Source organism: Gopherus evgoodei, chromosome 2 (genome assembly GCF_007399415.2).
Source record: "Gopherus evgoodei ecotype Sinaloan lineage chromosome 2, rGopEvg1_v1.p, whole genome shotgun sequence".
Classification (NCBI taxonomy): domain Eukaryota; kingdom Metazoa; phylum Chordata; order Testudines; family Testudinidae; genus Gopherus; species Gopherus evgoodei.
The window spans coordinates 299,203,882-299,226,612 of NC_044323.1; the positions used below are offsets into that span (position 1 = coordinate 299,203,882).

The following is a 22,731-nucleotide window of genomic DNA, read 5'->3' on the forward strand; positions in this document are numbered from 1 at the left end:
TGTTTCAACAACCATCATGGGCACTATGAAGGAACTGAAGAGGCTGGGGGTTGGCAGGACCCTGTATGGCACTATGAAGGCATGACTCCAGGGGGCTCCAGAGCCGACCCTACAGATACCACTAGGAGAAAAACCTTCTGGTGACTGTACATGCGGCGTGCATGCACCTACTTAGAATCAACATGAACAAGCACTCGAAGAAGAACAATAGTTCTGAGAGATGTGAGCTAGTCCGTTCATCTCCACATGGCATTAACAATGAAGCATAATGATGATAATTTAAGTATGAACATTAATTCATTTAATGCTGATTAAAGCATGCTGGAAAGAAGAGGCACAATCATTATTGAAGATCTGCACAATATACTCTTGTGATGCCAAAATGAACTGCCACTCATGTGGACAGAGCATAGAATGTAGGCAATGCATGGGAGGTTTTCAACATTTTTTATTTTCCAGTTTCACCATTGATGGTCCCTCCAACCATATTTAACCCATTTTCTATTGTAAAAATTACAGAGCCTAGCAACAGTTTAAAATTTAGTCTTTACAGTAAAAATTAATAGGCTACAAATTCTTGTGGAAAGGGTAGCAAACCTCAGACTGAGATAGGGGGTGAGGGGAAGAGGATGATCCTAGATAGTACAGGGAACCTTTAAAACAGAGAGACAAGGTTATGAAAAAAAGAGAAAAATAAATATATTTGAAACAGCAGAATCCGTTCTCTAGTATCTTCTCTCTCATAGTCCTAGGAGCTTTTTTCCATAGTAGAAGATTATGGTGCATAGCTTATCTCAAAACTGATTAAAATTTTTTTTTTTTTGGAAAATAAAAATGAATGTCAGGATAACAGCAATGAGCCACTATAGGACAGGCATTAGTCAGTCAGAAGTGCACTTGATGGCCGAGAGTGCTAGACTCTGTGTGTCAAAACACAATTAAGGCCTGCACACGTCCATCCTATTGCTATATTGGTGCAGTTACCAAATCTTCTAAATGCCCTCTCTGTATTTCCAATTAAACTTACTTCTTACCTCTCTCTGGAGTCGCTCCATCAACTCTGTATATTCTCTCTGCTCCCTAAGGCGCTTCTCCCTTGCTCTGCATGCCAGGATGCGACGGAAAGCACACTGCAACGTTAGCACAGCCTTTTCTTTGTAGTTCAGTTCTGTGTGGTGCATACAGAATGAATGAAGATAGACTGCAACCCAATGTGGATATGAGACGGTAGAATGGCAGGCAGAATTCAGTGTTCATAAATGCAAGGTAATGCACAGTGGAAGGAATAATTTAAACTTCTCGTACATAGTCTAAAGGTAACCAGCCACTCAGAAAGATGATTTGGGAATCACTGTGAACAACTGGTCAATGTGCAGCAGTGGTCAAAGACTAGAAACAGATAGGATATCCACGATTGTTACTCAGAACACTGATTTGTGCATTCAAATGACAAAATAGATATTTTTCAGCTCTAACTTCTAGGAACTCCATAAAGGTAATTGGTATATCTCCAGTTATTACCTATCTCCCAGAACTGGAAGGGACCTTGAAAGGTCATTGAGTCCAGCTCCCTACCTTCACTAGCAGGACCAATTTTGCCCCAGATCCCTAAGTGGCCCCCTCAAGGATTGAACTCCCAACCTTGGGTTTAGCAGGCCAATGCTCAAATCACTGAGCTATTCCTCCCCCTTCTCCTATAGCCATCTGCCCTAACCCTGTCACTGTACCCACTTCATGATAGTTGTGTCAAGCCTGCTAATAGTTGTGATAGTTCCAATCAGACCAGAGAGATTGTTCAAATGAAAAAGACAGCTACCTTTTCCGTAACTGGTGTTCTTCGAGACTCATAGACTTTAGGGTCAGAAGGGACCAATATGATCATCTAGTCTGACCTCCTGCACAAAGCAGGCCACAGAACCCTACCCATCTACTTCTATAACAAGCCCCTAACCTATGTCCGAGTTACTGAAGTCTTCAAATTGTGGTTTGAAGACCTCAAGCTGCAGAGAATCCACCAGCAAGTGACCCATGCCCCACGCTGCAGAGGAAGGCAAAAAATCTCCAGGGCTTCTGCCAATCTGCCTCAGAGGAAAATTCCTTCCTGACCCCAAATATGGTGATCAGCTAAACCCTGAGCATGTGGGCAAGACTCACCAGCCAGCACTCAGGAAAGAATTCTCTGCAGTAACTCAGATCCCATCCCATCCAACATCCCATCACAGACCACTGGGCATACTTATCCGCTGATAATCAAAGATCAATTGCCAAAATTAAGCTATCCCATCATACCATCCCTTCCACAAAGTTATCAAGCTTAGTCTTAAAGCCAGATATGTCTTTTGCCCCCACTACTCCCCTTGGAAGGCTGTTCCAGAACTTCACTCCTCTAACGGTTAGAAACCTTCGTCTAATTTCAAGTCTAAACTTCCTAGTGTCCAGTTTATACCCATTTGTTCTTGTGTCTACATTGGTACTAGGCTTAAATAATTCCTCTCCCTCCCTAATATTAATCTCTCTGATATATTTATAAAGAGCAAGCATATCCCCCCTCAGCCTTCTTTTGGCTAAGCTAAACAAGCCAAGCTCTTTGAGTCTCCTTTCATAAGACAGGTTTTCCACTCCTCGGATCATCCTAGTAGTCCATCTCTGAACCTGTTCCAGTTTGAATTCATCCTTCTTAAACATGGGAGACCAGAACTGCACACAGTATTCCAGATGAGGTCTCACTAGTGTCTTATATAACGGTACTAACACCTCCTTATCTTTGCTGGAAATACCTCGCCTGATGCATCCTAAAACCGCATTAGCTTTTTTAACGGCCATATCACATTGGCAGCTCATAGTCATCCTGTGATCAACCAATACTCCAAGGTCCTTCTCCTCCTCTGTTGCTTCCAACTGATGTGTCTCCAATGTATATCTAAAATTCTTATTAATCCCTAAGTGCATGACCTTTCACTTTTCAGTATTAAATTTCATCCTATTACTATTACTCCAGTTTACAAGGTCATCCAGATCTTCCTGTATGATATCCCGGTCCTTCTCTGTGCTAGCAATACCCCCCAGCTTTTTGTCATCCGCAAACTTTATTAGCACATTCCCGCTTTTTGTGCCAAGGTCGGTAATAAAAAGGTTAAATAAGATTGGTCCCAAAACTGATCCTTGAGGAACTCCTTCCAGCCTGACAGTTCACCCTTCAGTATGACCTGTTGGAGTCTCCCTTTTAACCAGTTCCTTATCCACCTTCCAATTTTCATATTGATCAACATCAGAGAGATGTTGCTTATGTCTATTCCACAATAGGTGTGCATGCTTGCCACATGCACTGGTGTAGGAAGTTTTTCCCCTAGCAGTACCTGTAGAGGAGCACCCCTAGTGACTCCTGGAGTGGCGCCTCCACAGCGTGATATAAGGGGTGCTGCGTGCTCCCCCCACTCTCAGTTCCTTTTTGCCAGACAACTCCGACAGAGGGGAAAGCAGGCGGGATGTGGAATACACCTGAGCAACACATCTCGAAGAACACCAGTTACGGAAAAGGTAACTGTCTTTTCTTCTTTGAGTGATTGCTCATGTGTATTCCCCAATAGGTGATTCCAAGCTATATCTGTTGGAGGTGGGTAGGCGTTCACAAACTCTCGGGACAGAGCACAGCCCTGCCGAACCTGGCGTTTTCCCTGGTCTGGGAGACGATTGCATAATGTGAGGTGAATGTGTGAACTGAAGACCATGTGGTAGCCCTGCAAATGTCCTGAATGGAGACATAGGCTAAAAAGGCAGCCGACGAGGCTTGTGCCCTAGTTAAGTGTGCCCTCACAATTGACAGCGGACGAATTCCCACCACGTCATAACAGGTACTGATGGACGAGGCAATCCAGTTGGAGAGCCACTGAGTGGAGATCGGCCAACCCCTCATGCATTTGGCCGAGGCAATGAACAGCTGCGAAGACTTCCTGAACAGCTCAGACTAAGGGGGGATATGATAGAGGTATATAAAATCATGAGTGATGTGGAGAAAGTGGATAAGGAAAAGTTATTTACTTATTCCCATAATACAAGAACTAGGGGTCACCAAATTAAATTAATAGGTAGCAGGTTTAAAACAAATAAAAGGAAGTTCTTCTTCACGCAGTGCACAGTCAACTTGTGGAACTTCTTACCTGAGGAGGTTGTGAAGGCTGGGACTATAACAATGTTTAAAAGGGAACTGGATAAATTCATGGTGGTTAAGTCCATAAATGGCTATTAGCCAGGAAGGGTAAAGAATGGTGTCCCTAGCCTCTGTTCATCAGAGGATGGAGATGGATGGCAGGAGAGAGATCACTTGATCATTGCCTGTTAGCTTCATTCCCTCTGGGGCACCTGGCATTGGCCACCATTGGTAACAGATACTGGGCTAGATGGACCTTTGGTCTGACCCGGTACGGCCGTTCTTATGTTCTTATGCTCCTCACTGGCACGTGGGGCCTGGGGCAGAGGACTGGCAGGAAAATGTCCTGACCCATGTGGAGGAAGGAAGAATGTGGGCGGAGCTGGACCGTATCCTTATGGAACACCGTGTACGGGAGCTTGGAGGTCAGGGCCCTGAGTTCTGAGACCCGCCTAGACAACGTGATCGCTACCAGGAAGGCTACCTTCCACAAGAGGTGCGCCCAGGAGCACGCAGCTAGCGGCTCAAACAGGGGACCCATCAGCCAGGCCAGCACCAAGTTCAAGTCCCACTGCAGGACTGGGGGCCTAATGTATGGGAAGAGATGATCCAATCCCTTAAGGAATCAGCCAGTCATGGCATGGAAGAATACCGTGTGCTCCTGCACCGGCGGATGGATGGCCGATATGGCTGCCAAGTGCACCTTGATGGACGAGGTCGCCAGGTCCTGGCCTTTAATGTTAAGGAGGTAATCCAAAATGAGCTGGATCAGGGTAGCCATGGGGCAAACGCCCTGCTCAGCCGCCCATTGGGAAAACTGAGACCACCTTGCCAATTAGGCTCAGCGCATGGAGTGTCACCTGCTTTCCAAGAGGATGCGCTGAACCCCTTCCGAGCACGTCCTTTCCTCCTGGCCTAACCATGGAGCAGCCATGCCGTGAGGTGGAGTGCCGCTAGACTAGGGTGGAGGATGCGGCCCTGGTACTGGAAGAGCAGGTCCAAGTGGGTCAGTAACAGCCATGGCGGGGCGACTTCCAGGCTCGTGAGGGTCCCGTACCAATGCTGCCTGGGCCATGCCGGGGCAATCAGCGGGCGGCTGCACAATGACAGTGCTCCTGGTACTGGCATAGACATAATGTCCCAGGCCGCTTGCAGGGTCTCTGGCATGGAGGGCATCTGGACATCTGGGGAAACCTGCTCTGAACGGGCCGGGCTACTCCACTCAACCTGAGTCAGAAGCCTAGAGCCCAGTGGGGACCGAGGATTGCCCAACATGAGTCTAGCCTCTCCCCAAGTCTTGCTCCAGTGCCGTGGCAGAGAAGACCTCTACTTAGCCTTCTTGGTATGCCTCGTGGACGAGAGCGGTGCCGACTGGTAGATGGCACTGGGGGGGGTCACTGCACACCAACACCATGGTACTCGGTGCCAACTCAGAGTGGCGCACTGGAGTCGGGGTCAAAGCCGACTCTATCAGGATGTCCCAGAGCCTAATGTCTTTCTCTCCTTTAGTCCGAGGCTTGAACGACTTGCAAACCTTGCAGCGATTGTTGAGATGGGTTTCACCCAAACAGCGTAAACAGTCTGCATGCAAACCACTCACTGGCACTGGTTGCCTACAAGTATCGCACGACTTAAAACTCGGGGCACGGGACATGCCCTGGCCCGGGCACACTAACTAAACTAATCAAACTACTAACCAGAGGTATCATACACTGAAAGAACAAGAGTTCTGGGGAAGAGCTAAAGCAAAGCTGGAGTAGGGCAGTTCCAAAGCACCTTCACTGGCAGGAAGAAGGACCTGAGGGTGTGGGGAGAGCGCAGTGTCTCTTATACCGCGCCATGGAGGCGCCACTCCAGGGGTCACTAGGAGTGCTCCCCTACAGGCAGGACCGGCACTAGGGGTTTTAGTGCCCTAGGCGCATGGCAATTTCGCAGCCCTGCACGCTGGTCCCGCGGCTCCGGTGGAGCTGCCGCAGTCGTGGCTGCGGGAGGTCTACTGGAGCCGCGCGAGCAGCCGACCGTCCGCAGGCACGACTGCGGCAGCTCCATCGGAGCTGCCTGCCGCCCCCTCCAGCAAAACGCTGCCCCCCAATAATCCTGGCGCCCTAGGCGATTGCCTAGGCTGCCTAAATAGAAGCACCAGCCCTGCCTACAGGTACTGCTAAGGAAAAAACTTTCAACACCGGTGCACGTGGCAAGCACACACACCTATTGTCAAATACACATGAGCAATCACTCGAAGAAGAATCCTATTTCCTTTCACTCTGTTAGACAACCTGGGATAACTGTTTTGCTATTTAATATCCTGGAGGTAGAAGGAAATACAGTAACTAATCAAGGACCCAGGCTGACATTAAAAAAAAAAAGTACCAATTTCCACTAGTTTGTGATTAAATTTCTGCGTCAAGCCCATGTTAAAGTGCCTTATTATTAATTAGTGTGTATCTTGGATGACCAACATGTTGCTAGCATTCAATATGAATAAGCAATACTGTTGTAATGGGTAAAAGTGCTCCATACACAGTGGTGCAAGCAGAATTCATTTCTTACCAGTATGCTGCACCAGCTAAAGGGGAGTTGGGCACATGTGACCTCCACTCATGACCCCCCCCGCTCCACCCACACCCCAGAGCCCTGCGCTCTCCCCCTTCCTTCCCCATGATCCATCCCGTTACCAGAAGGTGGGGGTGGTTTCTGTCCTCCTCTCACTGCGCCAGAGATTTCTGAACCACAGGGCTCTCCGGAACTGCAGTGGCAAAAGGAGCAGACTGTGGGGCCACTAGGCAAGCCCACGCAAGCAGCTCCTCTGGCATGGCTGTACCATCCCCAGCCCTTCCATGCAGCTGTGTCTCCCGAGTCCTGGCTGGGGTCTGTACAGCAGCCCCACTGGAGGACAGGGCTAGGCTGGGCTGGGCTGGAGGCAGTACAGCCACGCTGGAGAAGCTACTGGCATGGGGTTGCCTAGTGGCCACATGTTCTGCTTCTTTCGCTGCTGTGGTTCCCTGCTCCTTTGGCTGACATGGTTCCCAGGAGAGCCCTGCAGTTCAGAGCTCTCCTGGGAACCCCAGCAGCGAAAGGAGTAGAACGTGGGGCTGCAAGGCAGTCCCACGCCGGCAACTTCTCCAGCATGGCTGTACCGCCCCTAGTCCTGTCCTCCTGTGGGGTTGCTGTACAGACCCCAGAAAGGACTCAGGAGACACAGCTGTGTGGAAGGACTAGGGGCGGGAATGAGAGAAGTACCGTCATGCTGGAGGAGCTGCTGGCGTGGGGGTCGCCCAGAGGCCCCAGGTTCTGTTCCTCCTGTGTCTTTCTGGTACGGTGTACTGGTTATTAATATCTGACTGGTATGGCATACCGTACCACTCTCCATACTATTTACCAAACCAGTTTGAGTGACAATAATAAAAGGGAAATAATGCCTAATCGTATATTGTGTGATGGGGCAAGGCCAGATGGCTACAGTAAAGTAGTAAGGAACAGGTATGTTAGCCCCAGGCTAAACAAATCCCTAGTACCATGGTAACCAAATGGCAGTTGCTCCAGGTTAATCCAGACACCTGGGGCCAATTAAGATCTTTCAAGAAGGCAGTGGAGATAGCCACATTGATTGGGCCACCTGAAGCCAATCAAGGGCTGGCTGGAACTACTTAAAAGCCTCCCAGTTAGTCAGTGAGATTTCGGTGTAGGAGCTGGGAGCAAGAGGTGCAAGGAGCTGAGAGTGAACTGCTGGAGGATGAGGAGGACAAGTGTTATCAGACACCAGGAGGAAGGTCCTGTGGTGAGGATAAAGAAGGTGTTTGGAGGAGGCCATGGGGAAGTAGCCCAGGGAGTTGTAGCTATCATGCAGCTGTTACAGAAGGCACTATAGACAGCTGCGATCCACAGGGCCCTGGGCTGGAACCCGGAGTAGAGGGTGGGCCTGGGTTCCCCCCTAAACCTCCCAACTCCTGATCAGACACAGGAGGAGTTGACCCAGACTGTGGGTTCCACCAGAGGGGAAGATCACTGAGGTGAGCAAATCCGCCAATAAGCACAGGACCCATCAAGGTAGAGGAGGAACTTTGTCACAACTGGTGTCAGAGGTAGGATTTTTGGTGTGCACAGTGTGGCGGAAGGAGGGTGATTTAAAAAAAGAGAGAGTTTTTTTTTTTCCTTACCATAATGGATGACATAATGCAGGCACTGATACAAGCCACGGCGGCCCAGCAGGAGGCTACCCATGTCCAGGCAGCCACCCAACAGGAGGCAGTGTGGCTGCAGCAAGAGACTAATCGCCTGCTGATGGACCAGGCTTCTCAAGACCGAGCTATGTTGCGGGAATTGGTAAACCAGGTAAAGACCCTTACAGAGCTGAACCGTGGCCATGATGGGATGCGGCTCATACAGGCCAGCCATTGGCTGCAGAAAATGACGCGGGAGGATGATGTAGAGGCATACCTTCTGGCCTTTGAGAGGACAGCCCTACAGGAGGCCTGGCCTCGAGATCAGTGGTCTGGCATCCTTGCCCCATTCCTGTGTGGGGAGGCCCAGAAGGCCTACCATGATCTGCCTGAAGAGGCTGCAGCAGACTACCCCCAGAAAGCAGAGATCCTGGCCAGATCTGGGGTAATGACCGCAGTGTGGGCCCAGCGGTATCACGAGTGGAGGTACCAGGAAGACAAAACCCCGCGGTCCCAACTGTAAGACCTCATCCATCTCGCACAAAAGTGATTGCAAACAGAGTCCCGGAGTACGAAAGAGATACTAGAGGTTCTGGTCATTGACCGACACATGAGGGCACTGCCACCAGATCTCTGCAAATGGGTAGGCCAGAACAATCCGTCCACCTATGATGAGATGATCACGCTGGTAGAAAGACACATGATAGCCAGGGAATTGCTCTGACTACCCAAGGAAAGCCGCTTTCGTAGCAAACACTCAACCCCAGCCCTGGAAGGTGAGGCAGCCAAACCCCTGGGGAGTCCTAGGTGGAGGAAGAGGGGGGCTGAAAACCAGCGGAGACCCAGAAGGAAGGGATTGGCCTGAGTGGGGGGAACCCTGGGACTAAACCCCCTAACCCACATGATAGGGGAATGATTAGAAACAATTATAGATGTTATGCATGCGGGGAGTGGGGACACATAGCACAGTGTCCCAGCACCAAGGAGCCTATGCAATGCAACTTGGGGGATTGGGAAGTCCCATGCTCCCTTATCCACCTTGCAGGCATCGCATTAGCCCCGCATAACTACACCAGGCCCGTGAAGATAAATAGAGTAGAGACTACAGCACTTGTGGACTCAGGGAGTGCTATCACCCTTATATCGGGTAAGCTGGTAAAAAGTAGCTAGCTACTACAAGCCAAACGCATAGCAGTGACATGCGTGCATGGGGCTGTGAGCCATTACCCCACCATCCCAGTGGAGATAGAGGTTCAAGGGAATCCCATTGAGGTGACAGTGGGCGTAGTTCCTAAACTCCCATATCCTGTAGTAATTGGGAGGGACTATCCAGGGTTTGATAATTTACTCCTGCCGGAGAGGCTGGAGGGAGGTGGGGACCCTGTTGGCAGCAACTCATCGTTGGGGGAATGTCAACCTCCAATGTTTTCTGAGTTTTCTCAGGATCTATTCTCAGCCCCCTAAGAGGCCCGGAAGACAAAAAAAGAAAGGAAAGCCGCGAAGGCCTTGGGAACCAGGATCCAGGGCCAGAAGATCGTGCTAGTACACAGATGGACACGAGCAGCCATCAAAGAAACTATCAACATGGAAGGTGAGCCGGAGGCTGGCCGCAGCAATGATGGTGATGAGCTGTTGCAAGAAGCAGAAGCTGGCCCCTGGGAGCTCAGGCAGGTTAGTCGTGGGAGAGAGACTTTCGGGCGGGACCAGGCAGAGGACCCTAGATATGGTAACGTCAGGAAAGAGGTGGCCGAGATAGATGGGACACCAGTGGAGGGGAAGGTCCGGGGTCCAGGACCCTATTTTATAGTGAAGAAAGATCTCCTGTACTGTGTGGTGCAAATGCAGGAGCAGGAGATACATCAACTTCTGGTACCACAAAAACATCAAAGCGCCATATTGAGCCTCGCCCATAGTCACCTGTTTGGAGGACACCTAAGGGTAGAGAAAACCCAGGTCAGGATCCTGCGGAGGTTCTTCTGGCCAGGAGTACATGAAGATGCCAGGCAATACTGCACCTCTTGTCCAGAGTGTCAGTTACATAGCCCTCGCTCACACTTGCGGGCCCCTTTGATACCTCTTTGAATAATAGAAGTACCATTTGAACGCATAGCCATGGATCTGATTGGGCCCCTAGAGAAGACAGCTCGGGGCCACCAACATGTGCTGGTTGTACTAGACTATGCAACCCAATACCCAGAAGCCATTCCCCTACACAACACAGCTTCCAAGACAAGAGCTAAGGAGCTAGTTCAGATCTTTTCCCGGGTTGAGCTACCCAAAGAAATACCGACTGATCAAAGGACACCTTTTGTGTCCAAGTTGATGAAAGATCTCTGTTCGTTGCTCCATGTACAAGCCCTATGGACCTCTGTATACCACCCACAAACAGACAGCCTGGTGGAAAGTTTCAATAGGAACCTCAAGGCCATGATCAGGAAAGTGGTGAGCCGGGATGGGAAAGATTGGGATACCCTATTGCTTTACTTCATGTTTGCCATCCGGGAAGTCCCACAAGCCGCCACAGGTTTCTCTCCGTTCGAACTACTATATGGGCGCCACCCCTGGGGCATATTGGATACAGCCAGAGAAGCCTGGGAAGAGGAGCCAAATCCCAGAAGGAACATAGTTGAGCATGTACTACAGATGAGGGATCGGATAGCCCAAGTTACACCTATTGTACGGAAACACTTGGAGAAAGCACAGGAGACCCAACGAACCCATTATAACCACCAAGCAAAGCTTCGACAGTTCCAACCAGGGGATCGAGTAATGGTCCTGGTGCCCACAGCAGAAAGCAAGCTGTTGGCCCAGTGGCACGGACCCTACAAAGTGACTGAAGCCATGGGAGAGGTAAACTATAAAAGGTGCGGCAGCCAGGCTGCAGGAAACCGGAGCAAATTTACCACATCAATCTTCTAAAACCTTGGCATGATCGAAAGGCATGCTTAGTCACCCAGGAGACCCTTCCCCAGGAGGATAACTTACACGAGCAAGTGAGGATATCACCTGACTTGATGCCAATCCAGAAGTTTGAGGCAGCCGACATGATTAATCACAACCGAGATGTGTTTTCTACAAAACCGGGGCGGACGACTGAGACCTATCACCATATCCGCACTATCCCCAGAGCCAAGGTAACACTGAGACCCTACCGAATCCCAGCAGCCAAAAGAGAAGAAATCAAGGGTGAATTAAAGAAAATGTTAGAATTAGGCGTTATTGAAGAATCCTACAGTCAGTGGTGCAGTCCAATAGTTCTAGTGCCTAAACCTGACGGTACCATGAGATTCTGTAATGACTTTCGCCAACTGAATGAAGTATCCCAATTTGATGCATACCCCATACCATGCATCGACGAACTGGTTGACCGACTGGGTAGTGCCCGATTCTTGACTACACTGAATCTGACAAAAAGGTATTGGCTGATTCACCTGACCAAAGAAGCTAAAGAAAAGACAGCATTCTCCACCCCGGATGGGCTATTCCAGTACACAGTCCTCCCTTTTGGGCTATATGGGGCCCCAGCCACATTCCAGCGCCTCATGGATAAGCTGCTGCTCCCCCTTACTAGTTATGCAGCTGTATGCCTAAATGATGTCGTCATCCATACGGCAGACTGGGAAACCCACTTGGAGAAAGTTGAGGCAGTACTATGCACCTTAAGGCGGGCTGGCCTCACCACTAATCCCGCTAAATGCACAATAGGACTAGCAGAGGCTAAGTACCTGGGATATATTGTAGGAAGGGGTATAGTGAAGCCCCAAACTAATAAGCTAAAGGCAATTCAAAACTGGCCCCGGCCAACCCGAAAGAAGCAGGTCCGTGTGTTCCTAGATGTGGTAGGCTACTAGTGACATTTTATTCCCCACTTCGCCAGTAGGGCAAGTCCTCTAATGGACCTGGTGAAGGCCCGAGGTCCAGACATGGTGAAGTGGACCGAAACAGCAGAGAGAGCATTCATAGACCTTCGGACGGCTCTCTCTAATGACCCCATACTCATAGCCCCGGACTTTACCAAGGAATTTATTTTACAAACAGATGCTTCTGAGGTGGGGTTGGTGGTGGTTCTGTTGCAAATGATTGGAGAAGAAGAACACCCGATCCTCTACCTAAGCAGAAAGCTGCTCCCAAGAGAACAGAAGTATGCAGTAGTCGAGAGAGAATGCCTTGCTGGCAAATGGGCCATGGAGACACTGCGTTATTACCTCTTAGGCCGGCGATTTACTCTTGAGATGGACTATGCACTCCTCCAGTGGATGCAGAGAAATAAGAAAAAGAATGCAAGGGTCACCAGGCGGTTCTTATCCCTCCAACCATTCCAGTTCTGCATACGGCACAGGGCTGGATGCCACCACGGCAACGCTGATGGTCTATCAAGAGCACACTGCCTGGCGTCCCAAGTTGCCCAATCCTATGGCGTTGAGCAAGGGGTGGGGGGGATATGTGATGGGGCAAGGCCAGATGGCTACAGTAAAGTAGTAAGGAACAGGTATGTTAGCCCCAGGCTAAACAAATCCCTAGTACCATGGTAACCAAATGGCAGTTGCTCCTGGTTAATCCAGACACCTGGGGCCAATTAAGATCTTTCTAGAAGACAGTGGAGATAGCCACATTGATTGGGCCACCTGAAGCCAATCAAGGGCTGGCTGGAACTACTTAAAAGCCTCCGAGTTAGTCAATGAGATTTGGGTGTGAGGAGCTGGGAGCAAGAGGCACAAGGAGCTGAGAGTGAGCTGCTGGAGCATTGAGGAGGACAAGCGTTATCAGACATCAGGAGGAAGGTCCTGTGGTGAGGATAAAGAAGGTGTTTGGAGGAGAACATGGGGAAGTAGCCCAGGAAGTTGTAGCTGTCATGCAGCTGTTACAGAAGGCACTATAGACAGCTGCGATCCACAGGGCCCTGGGCTGGAACCCAGAGTAGAGGGTGGGCCTGGGTCCCCCCCCAAACCTCCCAATTCCTGATCAGACACAGAAGGAGTTGACCCAGACTGTGGGTTCCACCAGAGGGGAAGATCACTGAGGTGAGCAAATCCATCAATAAGCGCAGGACCCACCAAGGTAGAGAAGGAACTTTGTCACAATTGATAGTAATCACGTAGCAAGACCTGAAAAATTTACCATGGATAAAAGAGCATGTTTCAAACAGGCCTCCAGTGGCAGCATGGTGAGCTATAGACAACAAGTGGGCCATCGCTTAGTAACTGCTAGTAGGGGCAGAGTTGTAGAATTACAAAGCTTGCCCCAGATGCCCCTGCTCCAGTTATGACAGATTTAGTCGAGCCTGAGAGTTTATTTTAGGCCTTGTCTATACTAAGTTTTGTTGACAAGTTATGCCGCTTTAATTAAAGCCCTTTAATTAAACCACTGTTGCATGTTCACACTACCCGCCTTGTGTCATCAGAGCGCATCCACACTTGCAGCTCTTCATCAACAGAGAGAGCAGTGTACTGTGGGTATCTATCCCACTGTGCAACTGGTCGCAGGGTGCTTTGGGAAGGGTTTCCAATGCCTCATGGGGCAGATAGTGTCACATGATGCAGGTTTCTCAATCCCATCCTTCCATGGGCATCCTACTAGATTGCCAGCCACTTTTCAATTGAAGTTTATGTGGGGGGGGGGGGGGAGAGTATGTGTGACAGGGAGTGGGGTGTGGGGAGAGACAGAAACAGAACTCGTGTTGGGGAAGTGTGTGAGAGATTATGTGTGGGGCGGGGGGGAGTGTATATGAGAGAGAGAGAATGTGTGTGTTGGGGGAGAGTGTCGACATGCTGTCTCTTTAAATTCAGACAGCAGCCTGAGCAACCAGGCCTGAGGCAGGGGGAGGGGGATGCCGACCTCCCTCTCCACACACACACATCCATCAGACCAGGCTCATGCTGAGGAATGTCAAAGACTTTCAAACTTTTGAAAGGGGAGGGGTGAATGCCTGTGCAGCTAGATGCAGCGCAACCGAGTTCAAAAGAGTGAGCAGAGCAGTCATGGCGGGCATTCTGGGATACTGAGGGAGGCCAGTTATGGTGACATAATGAATGGCAGCGTCTACACTGACACTTCGTTGCTTTAACTTTGCCTCAAAAAGCTCTATGCCTCTTGTTAAGGTGGTTTTATTTTGTCAGCAAACAGCAGAGTTTTACCTTTGTATTATGTACATCTCCACTGTTTTGTCAGCAAAACTGTGTACTGTAGATAAGGCCTTAGTCAGAGGTTTGCTCTAGCCCAGCTGAGAAAGGTTGCTTTAGACAGAGGCCCACATCAGCTTTTGTTTAGCCTGGAAAGAGTTGTTCAATTTCTGGAGAAGCAAGGTTTCTTTAGAAGGGAGCTATATTGTTGTGAAGTTGCTAACACTCAAAACAACAAGCAAAACTGAGTGGGAGAAAATATTTAAACAGAATGGCAATGGGAATTGTTTAAAATGCTTTAATAGATGTCCAAACACACGATTCTGCAATCATGGAAGAAGAAAGCAGATGAAAGAAGCACACAAAGTGGAAGCAAGAATTGAGAAGGCAAGTAGAGCTTTTTCAAAACTGACAAATACCTGGAAAAATAAGGAGATTCATACAAGAACCAAGAAAAAGTTATATAATGTCACTGTGATACCCACTTTGTTATATGAAGCTGAAACTTGGAAAATGCTAGAAGCCAACATCAGGAAACTTAATACTTTCCATCAGAGATGCTTGCAAACAATACTTGGTGTCCATTGGTGGGACAATGTAACCAAAACTGATGTCTTACAAAGGACTGGTCAGCAGTCTGTAAAGACAATGATTCAAGAAAGAAGGCTGAAGTAATTTAGACATGTTGTACAGAGGTAAAAAAATTCCTAGATAAGCCTTTGATTGGATATCACCTACTGGAATACAGAAAACCGGAGAACAATAGAGGACATTTAAGAAAACCATTGAGAAAGATGATGCTGTCATGGAAACAGACTATAATGGAGCAAGAAATATGGCATTAGATAGATGGAGGTGTAAACACTCAGTTGCCTCAAGTGTCACCATGTATGAGAGCACCTAATTTAAAAGAAGCAACAATAAATAAATATACATAACAAAAGGAAAAAATTGAGATAGCTATGAGTAGGATCAACAATTAGTAAATGCCAACAATTGAAAAGGGAAGCTAAAGATATGTGAGGAAAAAAAATCTATGGCCAGTAGAGCTAAAGAATTATTTAAATAACATCAGGAAAAAACAAAAATCCTAGCAAAGGAGTAGTACTCCTGGGGGAATTCTGCACCAAAAAATTAAAAGGGTAACAAACCAATCATTGTGCGAAGGGAAAGGAATAAAAGTTTCATATGATTACCTTCTTTTCTATTTTTTTTTTTTATGTTTTAGTTGAAATTTTGCAGGTCCAGAATGCGTCTGAGGCCTCCTTTGGACTTGGGAATAAGGAAATAGTGGGGAAAAAAAAAACCTCCTGGGATGCTGGGGAGGCATGTCTTCTATGGCCCCTAACTGCATCAGACACTGAACTTCCTGAATTAGAACAGTCTCATCAGAATGGTCCCTGAAAAGGACAGGAAAGAGAGGCAGGAAGGGGAAATCAGAGTGGTTTGCTGCCTTTGACCAAAAAGTCAGACTACTTGGAGGTGGAGGGATGTCCTAGTGGTAGAAGATAAAGTAATAGTGAGGAGGTGGGCTCTTGTAGAATCATAGAATATCAGGGTGGGAAGGGACCTCAGGAGGGATCTAGTCCAACCCGCTGCTCAAAGCAGGACCAACCCCAACTAAATCATCCCAGCCAGGGCTTTGTCAAGCCAGGCCTTAAAAACCTCTAAGGACGGAGATTCCACCCCCTCCCTAGGTAATCCATTCCAGTGCTTCACCATCCTCCTAGTGAAATAGTGTTTCCTAATATCCAGCCTAGACCTTCCCCACTGCAACTTGAGACCATTGCTCCTTGTTCTGTCATCTGCTACCACTGAGAACAGTCTAGATCCATCCTCTTTGGAATCCCCTTTCAGGCAGTTGAAAGCAGCTATGAAATCCCCCCTCATTCTTCTCTTCTGCAGCCTAAACAATCCCAGTTCCCTCAGCCTCTCCTCATAAGTCATGTGCTCCAGCCCCCTAATCATTTTTGTTGCCCTCTGCTGGACTCTTTCCAATTTTCCACATACTTCTTGTAGTGCGGGGCCCAAAACTGGACACAGTACTCTAGATGAAGCCTCGCAAATGTCATATAGAGGGGAATGATCACATCCCTCGATCTGCTGGCAATGCCTCTACTTATACAGCCCAAAATGCCATTAACCTTCTTGGCAACAAGGGCACACTGTCGACTCATATCCAGCTTCTCATCCACTGTAACCCCTAGGACCTTTTCTGCAGAACAGCTGCCTAGCCACTCAGTCCCTAGTCTGTAGCAGTGCATAGGATTCTTTCATCCTAAGTGTAGGACTCTGCACTTGTCCTTGTTGAAGCTCATCAGATTTCTTTTGGCCCAATCCTCTAATTTGTCTAGGTCCCTCTGTATCCTATCCCTACCCTCCAGCGTCTCTACCACTCCTCCCAGTTTAGTGTCTGCCACCACATCAAGGCTGATTCCCCACTCTGGCACTTTGAGTGCAGAAGGTGGAGGCCCGCAGAATTCTAAAAATTAATACTGGCCACTCCAGACTTGTATTAAACTCCCAAGGTTACAGCTTCTCTCTGACCTTGGATGGGTAGATGCTGCCACCAACCAAGTGCAAAAACCCCTTTGAGAACACAGGAAGTCACACTTGGGAATTCCTTCTGTGGGGTACCCTCAAGCCCTTTCACCGCCCCCTCTGGGGAAGAGCTGAGAAAGAAAACAAAGGAAATCAGCTGTTGCCACCAGTTAAACAACATATGCACAAACTTCTTAGGACACAAAATCCAATCCTGTTCTTAAAAAAGGTAAATTTTATTAAAAACAAAAAGAAATAAAATACATTTGAAAACTTGGGCTATTGCTAGATTTAAACCCACTTACAAAATTTCAGCAGCAAGAATAACCTTCTTGAGTTCCAGCTTAAAGGTTACAAGCAAAACGAAAGTATTTGGGGTTAGCACAGAGGAGTCCACAAGCCATAAGGAAATAAAAAGAACTAAACCTAACCACGTCTTCTAGACATTTCCTGATCTACTTACATACCTGGGGTTGCAACTGAGTAATTGCTAGATATGATTCAGGTGATTTTTCATACGTGGCCCCAAGCTTGTTACAGCATAGTTCCAGCCCTGTCTTTGTTGCTCTCGGGGTGAAGCAGACAGACAAAGGGGAAGTTTTTTTCTCTCAGTTTTGAAAACTTATAGCCTTCCCATTGGCTCAAGTGATCCACCCAGTGTCGCCTATTCCTAGCTTCTGGCAAACAGAAGCTAGGGACACAATCCCGGCCCATCCTGGCTAATAGCCATTGATGGACCTGTCCTCCATATATTTATCTAGTTCTTTTTTTAACCCTCTATCACAGAGTGTGGGGGAGTCCGGTCCGGCACCCCTCTTCCTGGGACCCACAATGACTCTCAGCCAGCCAGTAAAACAGAAGGTTTATTGGACAACAGGAATGCAGGTTACAGCAGAGCTTGCAGGCACAGTCAGGACCCCTCAATCGAGTCCTTCTGGAGTTTCAGGGTGCTTGGGTCCAGCATAGGATCCCCTGAATTCCCCTCACCCAGCCCCAAGCCGAAACTGAACTGCCCCCCCTCAAGCCGGCCGATTCCTTTGTCCAGCTTCCCAGGCCAAGGTGCTAACCTCCTCCCCCTTACCTGGCTCAGGTTATAGGCTTAAAGATCCTGTCCCTCACCTAAAGACATCCCCGGCTCTCCCATCCCCCATACAGACAGCCCCTACTCCATCACACCCTGCTATAATCTTGGCCTTTACAACATCCTCTGGCAAAGAGTTCCACAAGTTGACTGTGTGTTGTGCGAAGAAATACTTCCTTTTGTTTCTTTTAAACCTGATGCCTATTAATTTCATTTGATGACCCCTAATTCTTGTGTTATGAGAAGCAGTAAATAACACTTCCTTATTTACTTTCTCTGCACCAGTCATGATTGTATAGGCCTCTATCTTATCCCCCTTTAGTCATCTCTTTTTCAACCTGAAAAGTCCCAGTCTTATTAATCTCTTTTTATATGTAAGCTGTTCCAAACTCCTTACATTGACTTAATTATTTCTGAGGCCCTTCTCTGTATCATTTCCAGTTGCAATATATATTCTTTGATATGAGGTGTCCAAGTCTGAACACAATATTCAAGATGTAGGTGTACCATGGATTTCTATGGAGACAATATATTATTTTCTGTCTTTTTATTTATTCCTTTCTTAGTGATTCCCAACATTGTTAGCTTTTTTTGACTGCTGCTGCATATTAAGTGGATGTTTTCAGAGGACTATCCATAATGACTCCAAGATCTTTCTTGAGTAACAGCTAATTTAGACCCCATCATTATATTTTAGAGAGAGAGAGAGAGAGAGAGAGAGAGAGAGAGAGAGAGAGAGAGAGCTGGGATTTATAGTTGTTGCCCAGTTAGCCAGTTTTGTGAGATCCCTTTGTAGCTCTTTGCAGTCTGCTTTGGACTTAACTATCTTGAGTAGTTTTGTAACATCTGCAAAGTTTGCCACCTCATTGTTTACCCTTTTTTCCAGATGATTTATGACCATGTTGAACCTTATTGGTCCCAGTATAGACCCCTGGGGGGACACCACTATTTACCTCTCTCCATTCTGAGAACTGACCATTTATTCCTACCCTTTGTTTCATTCTCTTTTAACCAGTTACCAATCCATGAGAGGACCTTCCCTGACAGCTTACTTTGCTTAAGAGCAGGGGGTTCTCAAACTTCATTGCACCATGACCCCCTTCTGACAACAAAAAATTACTAAAGAACCCAGGAGGGGGGAATGAAGCCTGAGCCCGCCCAAGCCCCACCACTCCAGGAGGTGAGGGAGCAAAGCCAAAGCCCCACCTCCACCGGCCAGGGGGCCAAAGCTTCATCCATAGGCAGGGGGCATGTAACCTGAGCCCTGTCACCTAGGGCTGAAGCCCTCAGGCTTGGGCTTTGGCACCAGGCCCCAGCAAGTCTAAGCCAACTCTGGTGACCTCATCAAAACAAGGTTGTGACCCGCTTTGAGGTCCCAACCCACAGTTTGAGAACTGCTGCTTAAGAGTCTTTGGTGAGAGATCTTGTCAAAGGCTTTCAAAAAATTAAAGTACACTATATCCACAGGATCCCCCTTGTCCACATGTTTGTTGACTCCCGCAAAGAATTCTAGTAGATTTGTGAAGCATGATTTCCCTTTACAAAAACCATGTTGACTCTTCTCCAACAAATTATGTTCATCTGTGTGTCTGACAATTCTGTTCTTTACTAGAGTTTCAACCAATTTGCCCAGTATTGAAGTCAGACTTACAGGCCTGTGTCATAAATATAAAGGGAAGGGTAACCGTCTTTCTGTATACAGTACTATAAAATCCCTCCTGGCCAGAGGCACAAAATCCTTTTACCTATAAAGGGTTAAGAAACTCAGGTAACCTTGCTGGCACCTGACCAAAAGGACCAATAAGGGGACAAGATACTTTCAAATCTGGGGAGCGGGGAAAAGGCTTTGTTTTGTCTATTCTTTGTCGGTCTGTTCTGTGTGCTTCCGGAGACAGATCAAGAAAGCAAGAATCCAACTCTATTAGAATTAGTAAGTAATAATAAGGGAATGTGTTAGCTTACTTTTATTTTGGCTTGTGATTTTCCTTGTCTAGAGGGAGGTTTATCCCTGGATTTGTAACTTTAAGGTTTTGCCTAGAGAGGAGATTCTCTATGTTCTTAAGTCTTTTGTTATTCTGTAAAGTACTTACCATCCCGATTTTACAGAGGTGATTCTTTTACCTTTACTTTTATTAAAATTCTTCTTTTAAGAACCCAATTGTTTTTTCATCATTTTAAGATCCAAGGGTTTGGGTCTGTGTTCACCTGTACCAATCTGTGAAGATATTATTCTCAAGCCTCCCTGGGAAAGGAGGTGTAGGAGCTTGGGGGATTATTCTCAAACCTACCCAGGAAAAAGGGGTGTAGGGGCTTGGGGGGATATTTGGGGAAGCTAAAGCAGCAAAGAATCCTGTGGCACCTTATAGACTAAACAGGCGTTTTGGAGCATGAGCTTTCGTGGGTGAATACCCACTTCGTCAGATGCATGTAGTAGAAATTTCCAGGGGCAGGTATATATATGCAGGCAAGCTAAAGATAATGAGGTAGTTCAATCAGGGAGGATGAGGCCCTGTTCTAGCAGTTGAGGTGTGAAAACCAAGGGAGGAGAAACTGGTTTTGTAATTGGCAAGCCATTCACAGTCTTTGTTTAATCCTGAGCAGATGGTGTCAAATTTGCAGATGAACTGAAAATCAGCAGTTTCTCTTTGAAGTCTGGTCCTGAAGTTGTTTTTGCTGCAGGTCATACCAAATGGACTAAAGGTAAAAAATCCACTGCTATCTACATACTACACAGACCACAGTGAGAGATTATGCCATACTCTATCAAAGAAACTGAGGAACCACCTGATCAGCATCCTATATAGCAAACAGGAAAACATCAAAAAAGAGCTTTCCAACCTGGAGACTCTTATCAATAACCAAACTTCCATACAAACGGACTTCACTAAAATAAGACAGGAGCTCTACATTACTCACTTCACCTCTCTACAAAGGGAAAAGGACTGAAAGCTGTCTAAATTCCTACCTGCCTCATGGGGCCAGAACTGTGGTACCCCAACCCACCCAGCAATATCGTCAATCTATCCAACTACACACTCAGCCCAGAAGAAAAGTCTGTCCTATCTCGGGGACTCTCTTTCTGCCCTGCCACCCCCACCAACATGATACAGTTCTGTGGCGATCTGGAAGCCTACTTTCGCCGTCTCCGACTCAAAGAATACTTCCAGGACAACACTGAACAGTGCACTGATACACGGGTGCCCTCCCACCAAGAGCACAAGAAAAAGAACTCCACATGGACTCCTCCTGAGGGTCGAAATGACAGTCTGGACCTCTACACTGAATGCTTCCGCTGACATGCACAGGCAGAAATTGTGGAAAAACAACATCGCTTGCCTCATAACCTAAGTCGTGCAGAACGCAGTGCCATCCACAGCCTCAGAAACCACCCAGACATTAGCATCAAAGAGGCTGATAAAGGAGGTGCTGTTGTCATCATGAACAGGTCTGACTACCAAAAGGAGGCTGCCAGACAACTCTCCAACACCAAATTCTACAGGCCACTTCCCTCAGATCCCACTGAGGAATACACTAAGAAACTGCAACATCTACTCAGGACACTCCCTACACTAACACCAGAACAAATCAACATACCCTTAGAGCCCCGACCAGGGTTATTCTATCTACTACCCAAGATCCACAAACCCAGAAATCCTGCTCGGGCATTGACACTCTCACTGAAGGACTGTCTGGATATGTGGACTCTCTACTCAGACCCTATGCCACCAGCACTCCCAGCTATCTCCGTGACACCACTGATTTCCTGAGGAAACTACAATGCATTGGTGACCTTCCAGAAAACACCATCCTAGCCACCATGGATGTAGAGGCTCTCTACACGAACATCTCACACACAGATGGAATACAAGCTGTCAGGAACAGTATCCCTGATGATGCCACAGCACAACTGGCTGCTGAGCTCTGTGCCTTTATCCTCACACACAACTATTTCAAATTTGATGACAAGATATATCTCCAGATCAGTGGCACCACTATGGGCACCCGCATGGCCCCACAATATGCCAATATTTTTATGGCCGACCTGGAACAACGCTTCCTCAGCTCTCGTCCACTCATGCCCCTTCTCTACCTACGCTACATTGATGACATCTTCATCTGGACCCATGGGAAGGAGACTCTGGAAAAATTCCACCACGATTTCAACAGCTTCCACCCCACCATCAACCTCAGCCTGGACCAATCTACATGGGAGGTCCACTTCCTAGACACCACGGTGCAAATAAGTGATGGTCACATTACCACCATCCTATACCGAAAACCTACCGACCGCTATGCCTACCTTCATGCCTCCAGCTTCCATCCCGGGCACATCACACGATCCATTGTCTACAGCCAAGCACTGAGGTACAACCGCATCTGCTCTAACCCCTCAGACAGAGACCAACACCTACAAAATCTCCACCAAGCATTCTCAAAACTACAATACCCACATGAGGAAATAAGGAAACAGATCAACAGAGCCAGACGTGTACCCAGAAGCCTCCTACTGCAAGACAAACCCAAGAAAGAAACCAACAGGACTCCACTGGCCATCACATACAGTCCCCAGCTAAAACCTCTCCAACGCATCATCAGGGATCTACAACTCATCGTGGACAATGATCCCACACTTTCACAGGCCTTGGGTGGCAGGCCAGTCCTCGCCCACAGGCAACCTGCCAA

At 47.7% G+C, this 22,731-nt stretch overlaps 1 protein-coding gene across 1 annotated transcript in view; it reads right to left on the reverse strand.

Annotated features, from left to right (window-relative positions):
* IQANK1 (IQ motif and ankyrin repeat containing 1) overlaps positions 1–22,731 on the reverse strand; it is a 178,937-nt gene that overhangs the window by 129,979 nt on the left and 26,227 nt on the right. The window contains exon 4 of the mRNA XM_030554161.1: positions 1,035–1,168. Within this exon, the coding sequence (XP_030410021.1) occupies positions 1,035–1,168 (134 nt within the window). The remainder of the gene's footprint in view (positions 1–1,034; positions 1,169–22,731) is intronic.